The following is a 10022-nucleotide window of genomic DNA, read 5'->3' as shown; positions in this document are numbered from 1 at the left end:
CAGTTGTTAGCTGCCATGTGGGTGCTGGGAATTGAACTCACGACCTCTGGAAGAGCAGTCAGTATTCTTAACCACTGAGCCATCTCTCCAGTCCCCCAGATGTTGGCTCTTGCCAAAAAGGAATACAGGAGTTGAGGGTGAATATGATCAAACCATTGTGGGAAATGCTGGAAGGAATAATGGAAATATTTTTAAAAGGATGAATATGGCAAGTGTGTTTAATAGGTGAAGCAATTTTGGAGGACTAACCTTCCTCAGGGAAGAACTGTCTTACTCTTTGGACCATGATTTCCTCTAAGGTCCTGTGGGGTAAACCCAATACCTAAAGCTTAAGGATTCAATGGTCTACACAGATCTGGGGGCAACCTGTCTGAGCTCTCGACTACCCCTCCAGCAGTTTGAAGACATCCACCTTGGGAACACAGGCACATGTTTCCTCTTGACTTGATGGACCCAATGTCCATCTTCTAAGAGTACAAGTCTCTCTCAAAGCCCTGCTTTTCTCAACTCAGCCTCACTGAGTCTAAGTGGAAAATGTGAGGCCAGAACTGTGGAGACAAGCTCTTAGGAGGCAACTGTGGAAGTCTGCACTTCTGGGCATCTGGTCAGCTCTTCTTCAGTCTTCTTCAGTAACGGGGAAAACAAAGCAAGAAGGCAGATCAAACCCTGCCTGCTTAAAAACACACAAAATTGGGTCGACAGAGCATTTCTAAGTAGGAATTTCCTGAGCTGGTCTATTCCGCCATCTTTTCTTAGGTGGGGTCAGTGTGGGACAGCTGTGCAGTCTCAGGGAGGTCCCAAGGTCTGTGTTCTTGCAGGAAAGACCCTCTGAAGAGAGACACACTTCTCTCATATGCAGGACAGTATGGGAGAGGACTGTTCTGATCCCAGCTGCTGACAGACAAGGCCAGCAACCTGTTCCATGGAGATGGTACTGTATCCAGAGGGAGGAAATAAGGAAATAGATCATGCCTCTGAGGTCACTTCCACCTGTGCTGAGGACAGGGCCAGCTTCTTTTGACACTAGAGCAGGTGCTACAAAAACCTTGCCAAGTTCTAGACAGGCAACATAGTTACCACCGAGGGATTTGTGGTAAAGGTGGAAGGGAAACATTGTTAGATCCAGGCTGAGCATGCAGCTCAGATGTAGAGCATGTGCTTAGCAGGTGCAAGACACTGGGTTCTACCCCCAACACCATAAAATCTCCAAACCCAACAAGCTAGATCAACAATATCAGCAGTGCACTCAACTAAGAACAAGGATTCAGCTGGACTGGCGCATGCCTGTAATCCCAGCACCTGGGAGGCAGAGGCAGGTGGATCTCTGTGTCTACAGAGCTAGTCCAGGACAGGCTCCAAAGCCACAGAGAAACCCTGTCTCGAAAAACAACAACAACAACAACAACAACAACAACAAAGAACAAGGATTCTTAGTTTGAAGTAATCTTTGCCACATCCAAGGCCCAGTATTTGATGTGTGAGAAAGGCCCAGCATCACCTGGGGGCTTGTGAGATACAAACTTCTGGGCCAGTCCTTAAAGGTGTTTGCCACCAAGCTGGTGACCTGAATTCAATCACTGGTAGGAGAGAATCAATCAAGTTGTCTTCTGACCTCCACACATGCAACCTTTCCCTTCTCATCCCACCCCACCAAAGGCCAATAATGAATGTACTAAGAAGAGCAAAGGGAAATACAAACCTTGAGCTCCCCAGACCTTCTGAATTGCAACACCCAGCTCCCCGCCCTGCCCTGAGATACTCAGTGGTACTGGTACTCATCCAAACTTGAGATGAGCTGAACACTCAACCAGACACTGCCTGCCCCTCATCAGCTGCATCGTCCAGCCTGAGCCAGGGTGCCTTCAGGTTCCAGCTGCCAATCCTTCATTCCCATCAAGTCAGGCGAAAGGGAGTCACCTCCACAGACAGAGAGAGGCTCTAAGATTCTGTTGAGGCTTTAGGAATGACTTTACTGTAAAACATCCACTATTTATTAACGGTTGTTCTTCTATAAACACAAACATGAGAACTGAGCACCACATCCACAGTGACTCACCCCTACAGCTGGGGAGACACCAGGACAGAGGTGGTGGGGCTTCCTCACTCACTCCAGGGGTGCAGCTACCTCTGACAAGAGAAAGGAAACCACTAAAATCCCCAAGCACAGGAAGGTTACAATAACCTTAGGGCTGCTGATGCTACTGCTGCACCCGCCAGCCTGTGACTCTAGCAACAATATCAAAACCCACTGTCAAACAGCTGCTGCCATTGGCCTTTGCTGTCCTGACCGGCGAGCCCCAGCCTGGCTTCTACACACTGCAGAGCACAAGCATTAACATCTACATGCAGTGTCTGTGTTCAAGTATAAAGGTTTGCTCAGGACAGCCCAAGTCATGTAGTGCTTAAACCTCTGTAGTGTCTACCATGGCCAGACCCTTGGACAAGCTGGTCAAAGATGGCACAATGCAGGAGCAAGTCTGGGCAACTGTCCCACCACCACACTTGCTCTCCATCCAATATGGACACCACCTAGTCAAGGCCAAAATCTTGACATCAGAAGTGATGTAGTCGAATTAAGTTATATTCGTATGAAACAGGAATCCATTTCATTTCTTCATTAAATGGAGTTTTCCAATGGTATCAGGCATATTCTAAAAAAAAAGAAAGAAAAAGATAATCATGTCAAAATGGTACTTTTGGTAAGAGCCTATATTCATTAACTATATGTTTCCAACAGAATTTACAATGAAATGGAAAATATTTAAAATAAATGTTTTACACTTACTTCATGATGGATCAAGGATCTCTCCCAAGAGGCACAAGAAGACAGACCTTCAACAGCCCAGTTCAAAAACCTCGGTCAACTGCCTCCTTACCCAATTTTACCTTAATGACTCACTAAAGGCAGAACAAGGGGCCAGAACACTGCCCCCAGGGGTGTGATGATGGCAGGTGTGAGGTCTACTGCTCGTTCAATGGCTCCCCAAACCCAGTCTAGCATTCACCTCTGTATCTCCAGCTAATTTTCAAAGTTGAGATTAAATCCTAAACCTGGGACAATGAGAACAGAACTGCACGGTAATCCAGTGCAAGATAGATTAATCCAGTGCAAGATGGATTACCAAATGTCTCACTTGGGAATGCTGCTGGATTTCATATGCAAATCACAAATGTTAACTGGTGGCGGGGAGAGAGAGTCAAGTGTAAGCAATTTCAGAGAAGATGACCTCCACACTAGTACCCTGATGAGGTTTCCTGTGGTGACTTGGATGTTAAGCCCTGCTGGCACAGAGCACACTTGCCAATATGGGAGTGTGCTAGTGCTGAGTTCACTGAGATGGCTCACTGGGGTGAGATGGGGTGAGATTCACTCTCAGCGCTCTCTTCTGACCCACGGTGTGAAACATGTCTAATTACAGCTTACCCTGTTTCTAACCATCTCACACATTGACTAGCCAGAGAGGAAAGATGGGGTGGCTACCAAACCTTAGGAAGCGTCTTGGGATGGCGCTGGAGGATCCTGGCTTTCAGGTTCTGGAGGTGGGGCTGGCAGAGCTTCTTTTTTCTGGGCTGCCAGGAACTCATGAATTGCTCGCTCTATTTGTGGCCTGAAGATGTGGTTTAGTTTGGGGTCCACCACCTGAGAAATGATCCTGTCCACTCCTGCTTCCAACATGCCTGACCTGTGGAGAGAAACAAACTAGTGTTATTTAGCTCTCAAGTTCTCCTCTGCACCAGGAAGCCCCGCGTGCCATTCAAAAGTCCCAAGATTTAGACCACTGGTCTTTCCTGTGAGGGGATCCCCAGCTGCCTGCCACCCACCATTCCTAATGCAGTCTCCACCTTCATACAAAGGAACCAGAGCTGAGCAGACTGTTCCTAAGGCCAGCACATGTGATAAACCACAAGAGCGAGCCTGGCTACAGTGTAGGGTGAAGCTGCAGTCAGTGTCAAAGGCAGCAGCAAGCCTTGCTGTGCCTTGTTTTCCTCAGCATTTATTCTCAGCAGCCAGAACAGAAGCGGCTTCCCGCAGCTCAGTTACTCCATCCAGCACAAACCAGTGAGACACAGAAAGACTGAACGTGCTATGTGCAGCTGCTCAACCCAGGGCGGCTATTGACCCCTTCTTTTTGAGACCTCTGCATCAACAGAACTCACCTTGAGAAAGGGAGGACTGTGCAGACTGAGAGACAGCAAGGGCAGCTTTAGATGCCACACTCCCCTAGTGCTCAGAGCGCTTTACGTAGGTGTTAATCTTCCTTTGTAAGATTCCGAGTTCAGTGGTCATAAGCCACACAGTGAGTGCTATAGTGATTGTCAGCAAAATCCTCTATTTTTAAAAACTTTTAAATTTCAAAATCACTGTATAGTCACAAGAAGTTGCAAGGAAATATACAAGCTGGCTCATACATCTTTAGCCAGCACCTCCAGGGTTAGCGCCTTGCCTAACACACTACACTACCAAACTAGGAATATGGCACCAGTATAATCCAGACTGTATTAGATGACCTGTACTGTGTGTGTGTGTGTGTTTATCTGGCCTACTTTTTGTTGCTGTAACAAAATAATTGAGGCGGGGAACTCATATATAAAGAGGTATACTTAGCCGGGCAGTGGTGGCACATGCCTATAATCCCAGCACTTGGGAGGCAGAGGCAGGCGGATCTCTGTGAGTTCGAGGCCAGCCTGGTCTACAGAGTGAGTTCCAGAAAGGGTGCAAAGCTACACAGAGAAACCCTGTCTCGGGAGGGGGTGGGGGTAGGGGGGAAGTATACTTGGCTCGTGGATTCGAGTAGCTCCAAGTCCAAATAGCTCAGTGCCAGCAGCGTCTGCTCAAGGTCCCTATCTGTATTACAATGTCATGATGAGCATGCATATGCCAAGACAGGCTGCCTGGAGAAACGCAGCTGAACTCACCCATTTTTTTTTTTTTTTTCTTTCTCTGAGAGGTCTCACTGGGTAACTGAGGCTGGTCTGGAACTCACTACATAACCAAGACTGCTGCCTGGTTCTCCTGATCTTCCTGCCTCAGCCTCCTGAGTGCTGAGATGACAGGAGTGTGACAGGCCTGACATTTGGCCCAACTCAACAACTGATTCTCAAAGAACTTATTCAGTGCTACAGAGGTGAAGGCCCCATGACCTCAACACCTCCTACCAGCTCCTGCTACCAACACCAACTCACTGGGGATCAACTTCTACCATAGGAGCCTCTGGGTGTGCAGCACAACTTTACTACCTCAGTTGCTTAGGGTATGCACCAGCATAGCTAAGATGCCCAACAGCACCAAGAGAACCCTGGCATTCCAGCTTCCTCAATCAACTCCCATTATGCCTTTGGTAGCTGCCACCAGCCACACATCTCTGCACTGGTAGCAAATGCAGTCATTTCTCAGCCTTTCTCACCACAGTTCCCTGATGCTTCTGTTTTCAGAGTCCTGCTTCATTAGCTAAGCTTTTATTCAACAACTTGGTGGATTAAGAAGGACCAACTATAAGCCCTGGTGTTAAAAGCCAAAATGGATTCTGAACAGATCAGAAAAAACTTACTTTGGTGTGGGATGATCTGCACTTGGCTGTGCTGGGGGAGGTCTTTTGCCTCACCCCTTGGCATTCCTTTACAAAGCTCTTTAGTTGAGTGAGACACAAGGGGGGCTGGTGGGTTGAGACCCAAGCCCTCCCGAGGCTAGTATATATTTTTTATCTGTCTGTCTGTCTCTCTCTGTCCTATCTACAAACTCCTCATTTCTCCCTCACCTTGGAACCCATGACCCATGCCCAGTGTGCCAGTGACAATTAGGCCACTCATGTGACTCACTACAGCACCCTTCTAGCAAAGGTTCAGTTTGTTTCTGTAAAGGACAATGTCTTACAGGACACTTTAGCAGCCATGGTCACGATTCACACAGAACTCACATGCCTGTGAGAACAAAGGGGAAGCCCTGCTGGCCCACACCCAAACACTGGCATCTTGGCACAAAACTCACTCTCACGTTCAGATTACACTGAAAGCTTCCAAGAACCAAGTCTCACACTCCAGAAGACCTTCCAGAGTGACCACTGAAGGTGTGCAACCAGGAGGCCCCCCGAGTGAGCGGCAGGTCCCCCAGGGCTCTGCTCATCTTCCCCTTGATGCATCGGACAGTAGATGGCTACAAAGCCAGTTGAGCAGGAGGCCCGTGAGAGGTCAGCCTGTGCAGCAGCATGCTGGGACAGTCACCATTTCCTCACGGCTTTACTTACTGAACCACGCTCTGCCTCAGCCCATTCCGCAACTGGTTCTTGTTCATTGCAGGATTCCATTCCTGTTTGTCCAGATGTGTAGACACAAAATTATCCACTTTCTGTCTCAGGTTCTGGTAAGCTGGCTAAGACATTCAAAAGAGACCATGTTAGTGTATGAGTTGCATTAGGGTATCAAAGTTGTGGACTGGAGCTATTTGGAACACCACTCTTCACAGAAACACATTTCTCATTTAAACACACTTCCACCTGACCTCAGTACTCACACCCCAGTACAGGAGCTAGGAATCCACAGCCAGCAGGGTGCCTGCCTTGCAGTGGCCTAACATAGCGCAGGGCGTTACCTATATAAAAACAATCTACTCTTAAAGAAACTGCAGATGGAGAGAGCTTATTAGTATTATTCTGCCCTCATTTACACATTAGGCTTTCAGGCTTTGAAGAGTAAACAAAGGCGCCCTCCAGTGCAATGTGGCCAAATAGATGCAGGCTGTTTCTGCGGAAGGAACTGGTTCTAGATCAAGCTGACTTTACAGGAGTCACCTGACTTCTGAATTCCAGTAATTTCCATCCGTAAAATGCAAACATTCCTGCTTGCTTGACTCACAGTGGGGGTCCTCTGCGATACACCCTTTCCAAATGAAAGGGCCACCCAAACCTCAGCAAAAGTCACAATAAATGCCAAGGGAGTTTTGTGATGAGTTTCCAGGCAAAGCTGTGACCCTCAAAGGAGCCTGAGGTACTTACTGCTCCTAGAAGCTTGAAACGGGACTACAAGTACAAGGACCATGTGGTGCTGAGAGCCCAACCTCCTCCCGCTCTCCTACTGAAGGCAGATATACCTCCTCACCCCATCCATGCTGAGTGCTGTGTCTCCAGAACTGAACTGAAGCTGTGCTGTCAGGCATGGCTCTGGGCCCTGTATGAGAACATGTAGTGGGAAGGATGGCCTACCTGATCAGTCTGTGGCCTAAGATGTATATACGTAGCGCACACCTAACCCCACATCAAAGCCATAGCACAAGCCCGGGTAGCCTGCAGCTGACAGCCAAGCCACCAGTTGAGGCCTATCTAGACCAGCTGGAGTTGGTGACATGCAGCCCTAACAGCTGAGGACCAACCACTACCCTGGGGAGCCCTCTCAGTCGGTAAAGAGACCCCTAACTCCACCACCTTAATCTTGGCAAGCTCGATTTGTAAAAGGAAAAGGAATGTTCTCACCCTTAACACACACACATCCCAAACAACTTTCCCAAGTAAGGCGAATTAGTATTTTTACCGGATAGACTGGCTTTTACACTGGGTCTAACATAGGCGTCAACTCCCTTTAAATTAAAGGGTACAAAAGCCGGGTGCTGACTCTACGGCGTATCCCAGTTTGACCGAATACAAGTCTGCAAATCATTCCGCTGGGGAAAGGGAGTAATTACTGCTGAGTCGGCCGGTCCATTCTGTGCTTAAAATCACCTCCCTAGTGGCGAACAGAAAATGGGTACCGGTTCTTAAAGCACTCTGCCTTTCCTGACTGCTCTAAAACACGAGTTCCTTTGGTATGGTGGAGGTTATATGTGTGCAGCCGTAAAGGAATCTCCAAGTTCAGAAAGGCGACTGGACTAAAAATCACGGCTGGTAAATGAAGGGCGAGAGGAGCAGTCAGGTGTGCACCACTCAGAAGGCACCCCGCGTCCAGGAGGTTCCCGAGCTGCCTTTTGTTTTACTCCCGGCTCCCGCACGTCAAAACAGCGGGGTGCACCGCCTCGCACCCCACGGCCCGGGTACCTTGGTGTCCACGTCGGCCAGGCAGTCCCGGCGGAAGCTGTCGAACAGGCCGCGACTCTTGAGCTGCTCCACTATGAGAGCGATGAGTTGCGGGTCTCCCGGAGGCAGCGAAGCCGGGTTGACAGGGCCCCCTGCACCACTAGAGCCCGCAGCCGGTCCCGAGGCCTGGCCCGCCGCGCCTGCTCCCGCACCGTCCGCCATGGCCGCGACCCGCGCCCGCGCCAGGCCCCGCGCTCGGTTGCTCCTCCGGGAGCCGCGGGCCGCGCTGCGCAGACACGGAGGGCCCCACGGAGGCGGCGGCGACGGAGGCGGCAGGGTGGGAGGCGGCGGGACCCACGACGCTACCCGCTCGCCGCGCTGCTGGCGCTCGTCTAATGGCGTCACCGGTGGCCTTTGCATTGTGGGACGGTTGGTTTCCTGGAGCCATCGCTCAAGTTCTTATAGACTGGGTCTGGCCGTTGAAAACTACAACTCCCGGCAGACAATTGGCTCGCTCGCGCTAGTTCGCGGGGCAGCATGGGAATTGTAGGCTCAAGCCATAGTAATGGCTTGAACGCAATCGGAATCAAATCAGCCCACAGAGCAGTGAGCAATCACCGTAAAGCTGATTGGAAGATTACGAGTCTATACTTTAAAGACTGTGATTCAATAGCTCTGTTTCCATGTCTGGCACCCTGTGCTTTTGACGTGCACTCGACTCCCACGACCTCCTTGAACAATTATGATCTGGAAAATGTGGTTAACAATGGATTGATCATATTTCTTTTTCAACAAAAATAATTTTACATATTTTGTACTGAATTCCCCGCTGTTGCCACTGTTAGAAATATTTGGGATTGCAAGGAGAGACCATCACTCCAGCTGAAGTGCCTGTACGAGGAAAACTACTATTTATCAAGAGGGTGTGTGCTGGGGTGGACCCGTCAGGGGAGCAGTCTCACCTAGACCGGAGGTGCATTTGGTTTTTATTCTAAGGAAGGTGGTGGCTGTGTCTTTTCCCCATTGGCCAGGGTCCCACCTCACAAATTTATTCAGTTGGCTAGTCTGAAAATAATTTGCGCATAGGAAATAGAGGAGGAAGAGGAGAGGGGTCACTGCTCCAAGGAGAAAAGGGTCACAGCCCCAGGGTATCAAATTCCTGAACCAGAGCAGTTGGTCTTTGTGTAAATAAAGAATTTCCTGGGTGGAAAGGATTAAAATATTTGCAAGTCTTACAAGTTGGGAGCGACAAAAGGATCTTGATTCCTAATTGTAAACACAACATTGTGTGTGTGTGTGTGTGTGTGTGTGTGTGTGTGTGTGTGTGTACATATATATACATATGTAAATATATACATATATGCATGTGTATGTGTGTGTGTGTGTGTGTATGTATTTGATTTTTTGAGACAGGATTCCTCTGTGTAGCCCTGGCTGTCTTGGAACTCACTCTGTAGACCAGGCTGGCCTCAAACTCAGAGATCTGCCTGCCTCTGTCTACAGAGTGCTGGGATTAAAGGCATGAGCCTCCACGCCCGGCTCAAGTTTTATATATTTTATAGGAATGATCATGTTTGTTATTTCTTAACAAACCACTGTCCCCACTTCCTTTTATTCCTCGGCAGATCATCGACTCAACTTCCCCAGCTCTCAGAACTCCCTCTCCAGCAGTTACTCCTCCATGAGCACTGGAAAGAATGTGAATAAGTTTTACAATACTCTTGGCTCCTGGGGAAATGCAGACTAGGCAGAGATCCAAGGTGTTCTCACCCCACATTTACTACCCAAGAGAGCTTAAATTGACCACAAAACAAGTAGCCACTTTGAGTTCATACTCCTTTAACATCAGCCCAGCCAGTCTCAAAGGTTAAGCTAACCGCATTCCCCTCATAATAGATTGCAGCGCTCTGGGATATCTCAAGTCTACACTGCTGATCCAGGTTGACCTCTCCTGTTAAAGCTCTAAGGAAGTCCCATTGGGGATAGCTCAGCCCCACTGTCCCAGGGTGAGGGCGCTCTCCT

General features: G+C 48.9%; 1 protein-coding gene across 1 annotated transcript; it reads right to left on the bottom strand.

Annotated features, from left to right (window-relative positions):
* Positions 1-1944: 1944 nt before the first annotated feature.
* Positions 1945-8435, bottom strand: Bod1 (biorientation of chromosomes in cell division 1). The gene is made up of 4 exons (XM_036196233.1): positions 8022-8435; positions 6243-6367; positions 3487-3683; positions 1945-2651 (listed from the first exon to the last, which is right to left on the bottom strand). The coding sequence occupies exons 1-3, from the start codon at positions 8418-8420 to the stop codon at positions 3488-3490; spliced, it is 720 nt and encodes a 239-aa protein (XP_036052126.1). The 5' UTR covers positions 8421-8435; the 3' UTR covers positions 1945-2651; position 3487.
* Between the last annotated feature and the right edge of the window lie 1587 nt (positions 8436-10022).

This window comes from Onychomys torridus, chromosome 8 (assembly GCF_903995425.1).
Source record: "Onychomys torridus chromosome 8, mOncTor1.1, whole genome shotgun sequence".
Lineage (NCBI taxonomy): Eukaryota > Metazoa > Chordata > Mammalia > Rodentia > Cricetidae > Onychomys > Onychomys torridus.
Note: the sequence above shows the minus strand (reverse complement) of the source record. Positions and strands in the feature narration are given on the sequence as shown.

Excerpts from the sequence above, each read along its gene's own strand:
- Bod1 (XM_036196233.1), bottom strand. The coding sequence starts at position 8,420 with ATGCAAAGGCCACCGGTGACGCCATTAGACGAGCGCCAGCAGCGCGGC. Across the intron at positions 6,368-8,021 it reads TGGCCGACGTGGACACCAAG|CCAGCTTACCAGAACCTGAG; the intron begins GTACCCGGGCCG and ends TGAATGTCTTAG. Across the intron at positions 3,684-6,242 it reads CTGAGGCAGAGCGTGGTTCA|GTCAGGCATGTTGGAAGCAG; the intron begins GTAAGTAAAGCC and ends TTCTCTCCACAG.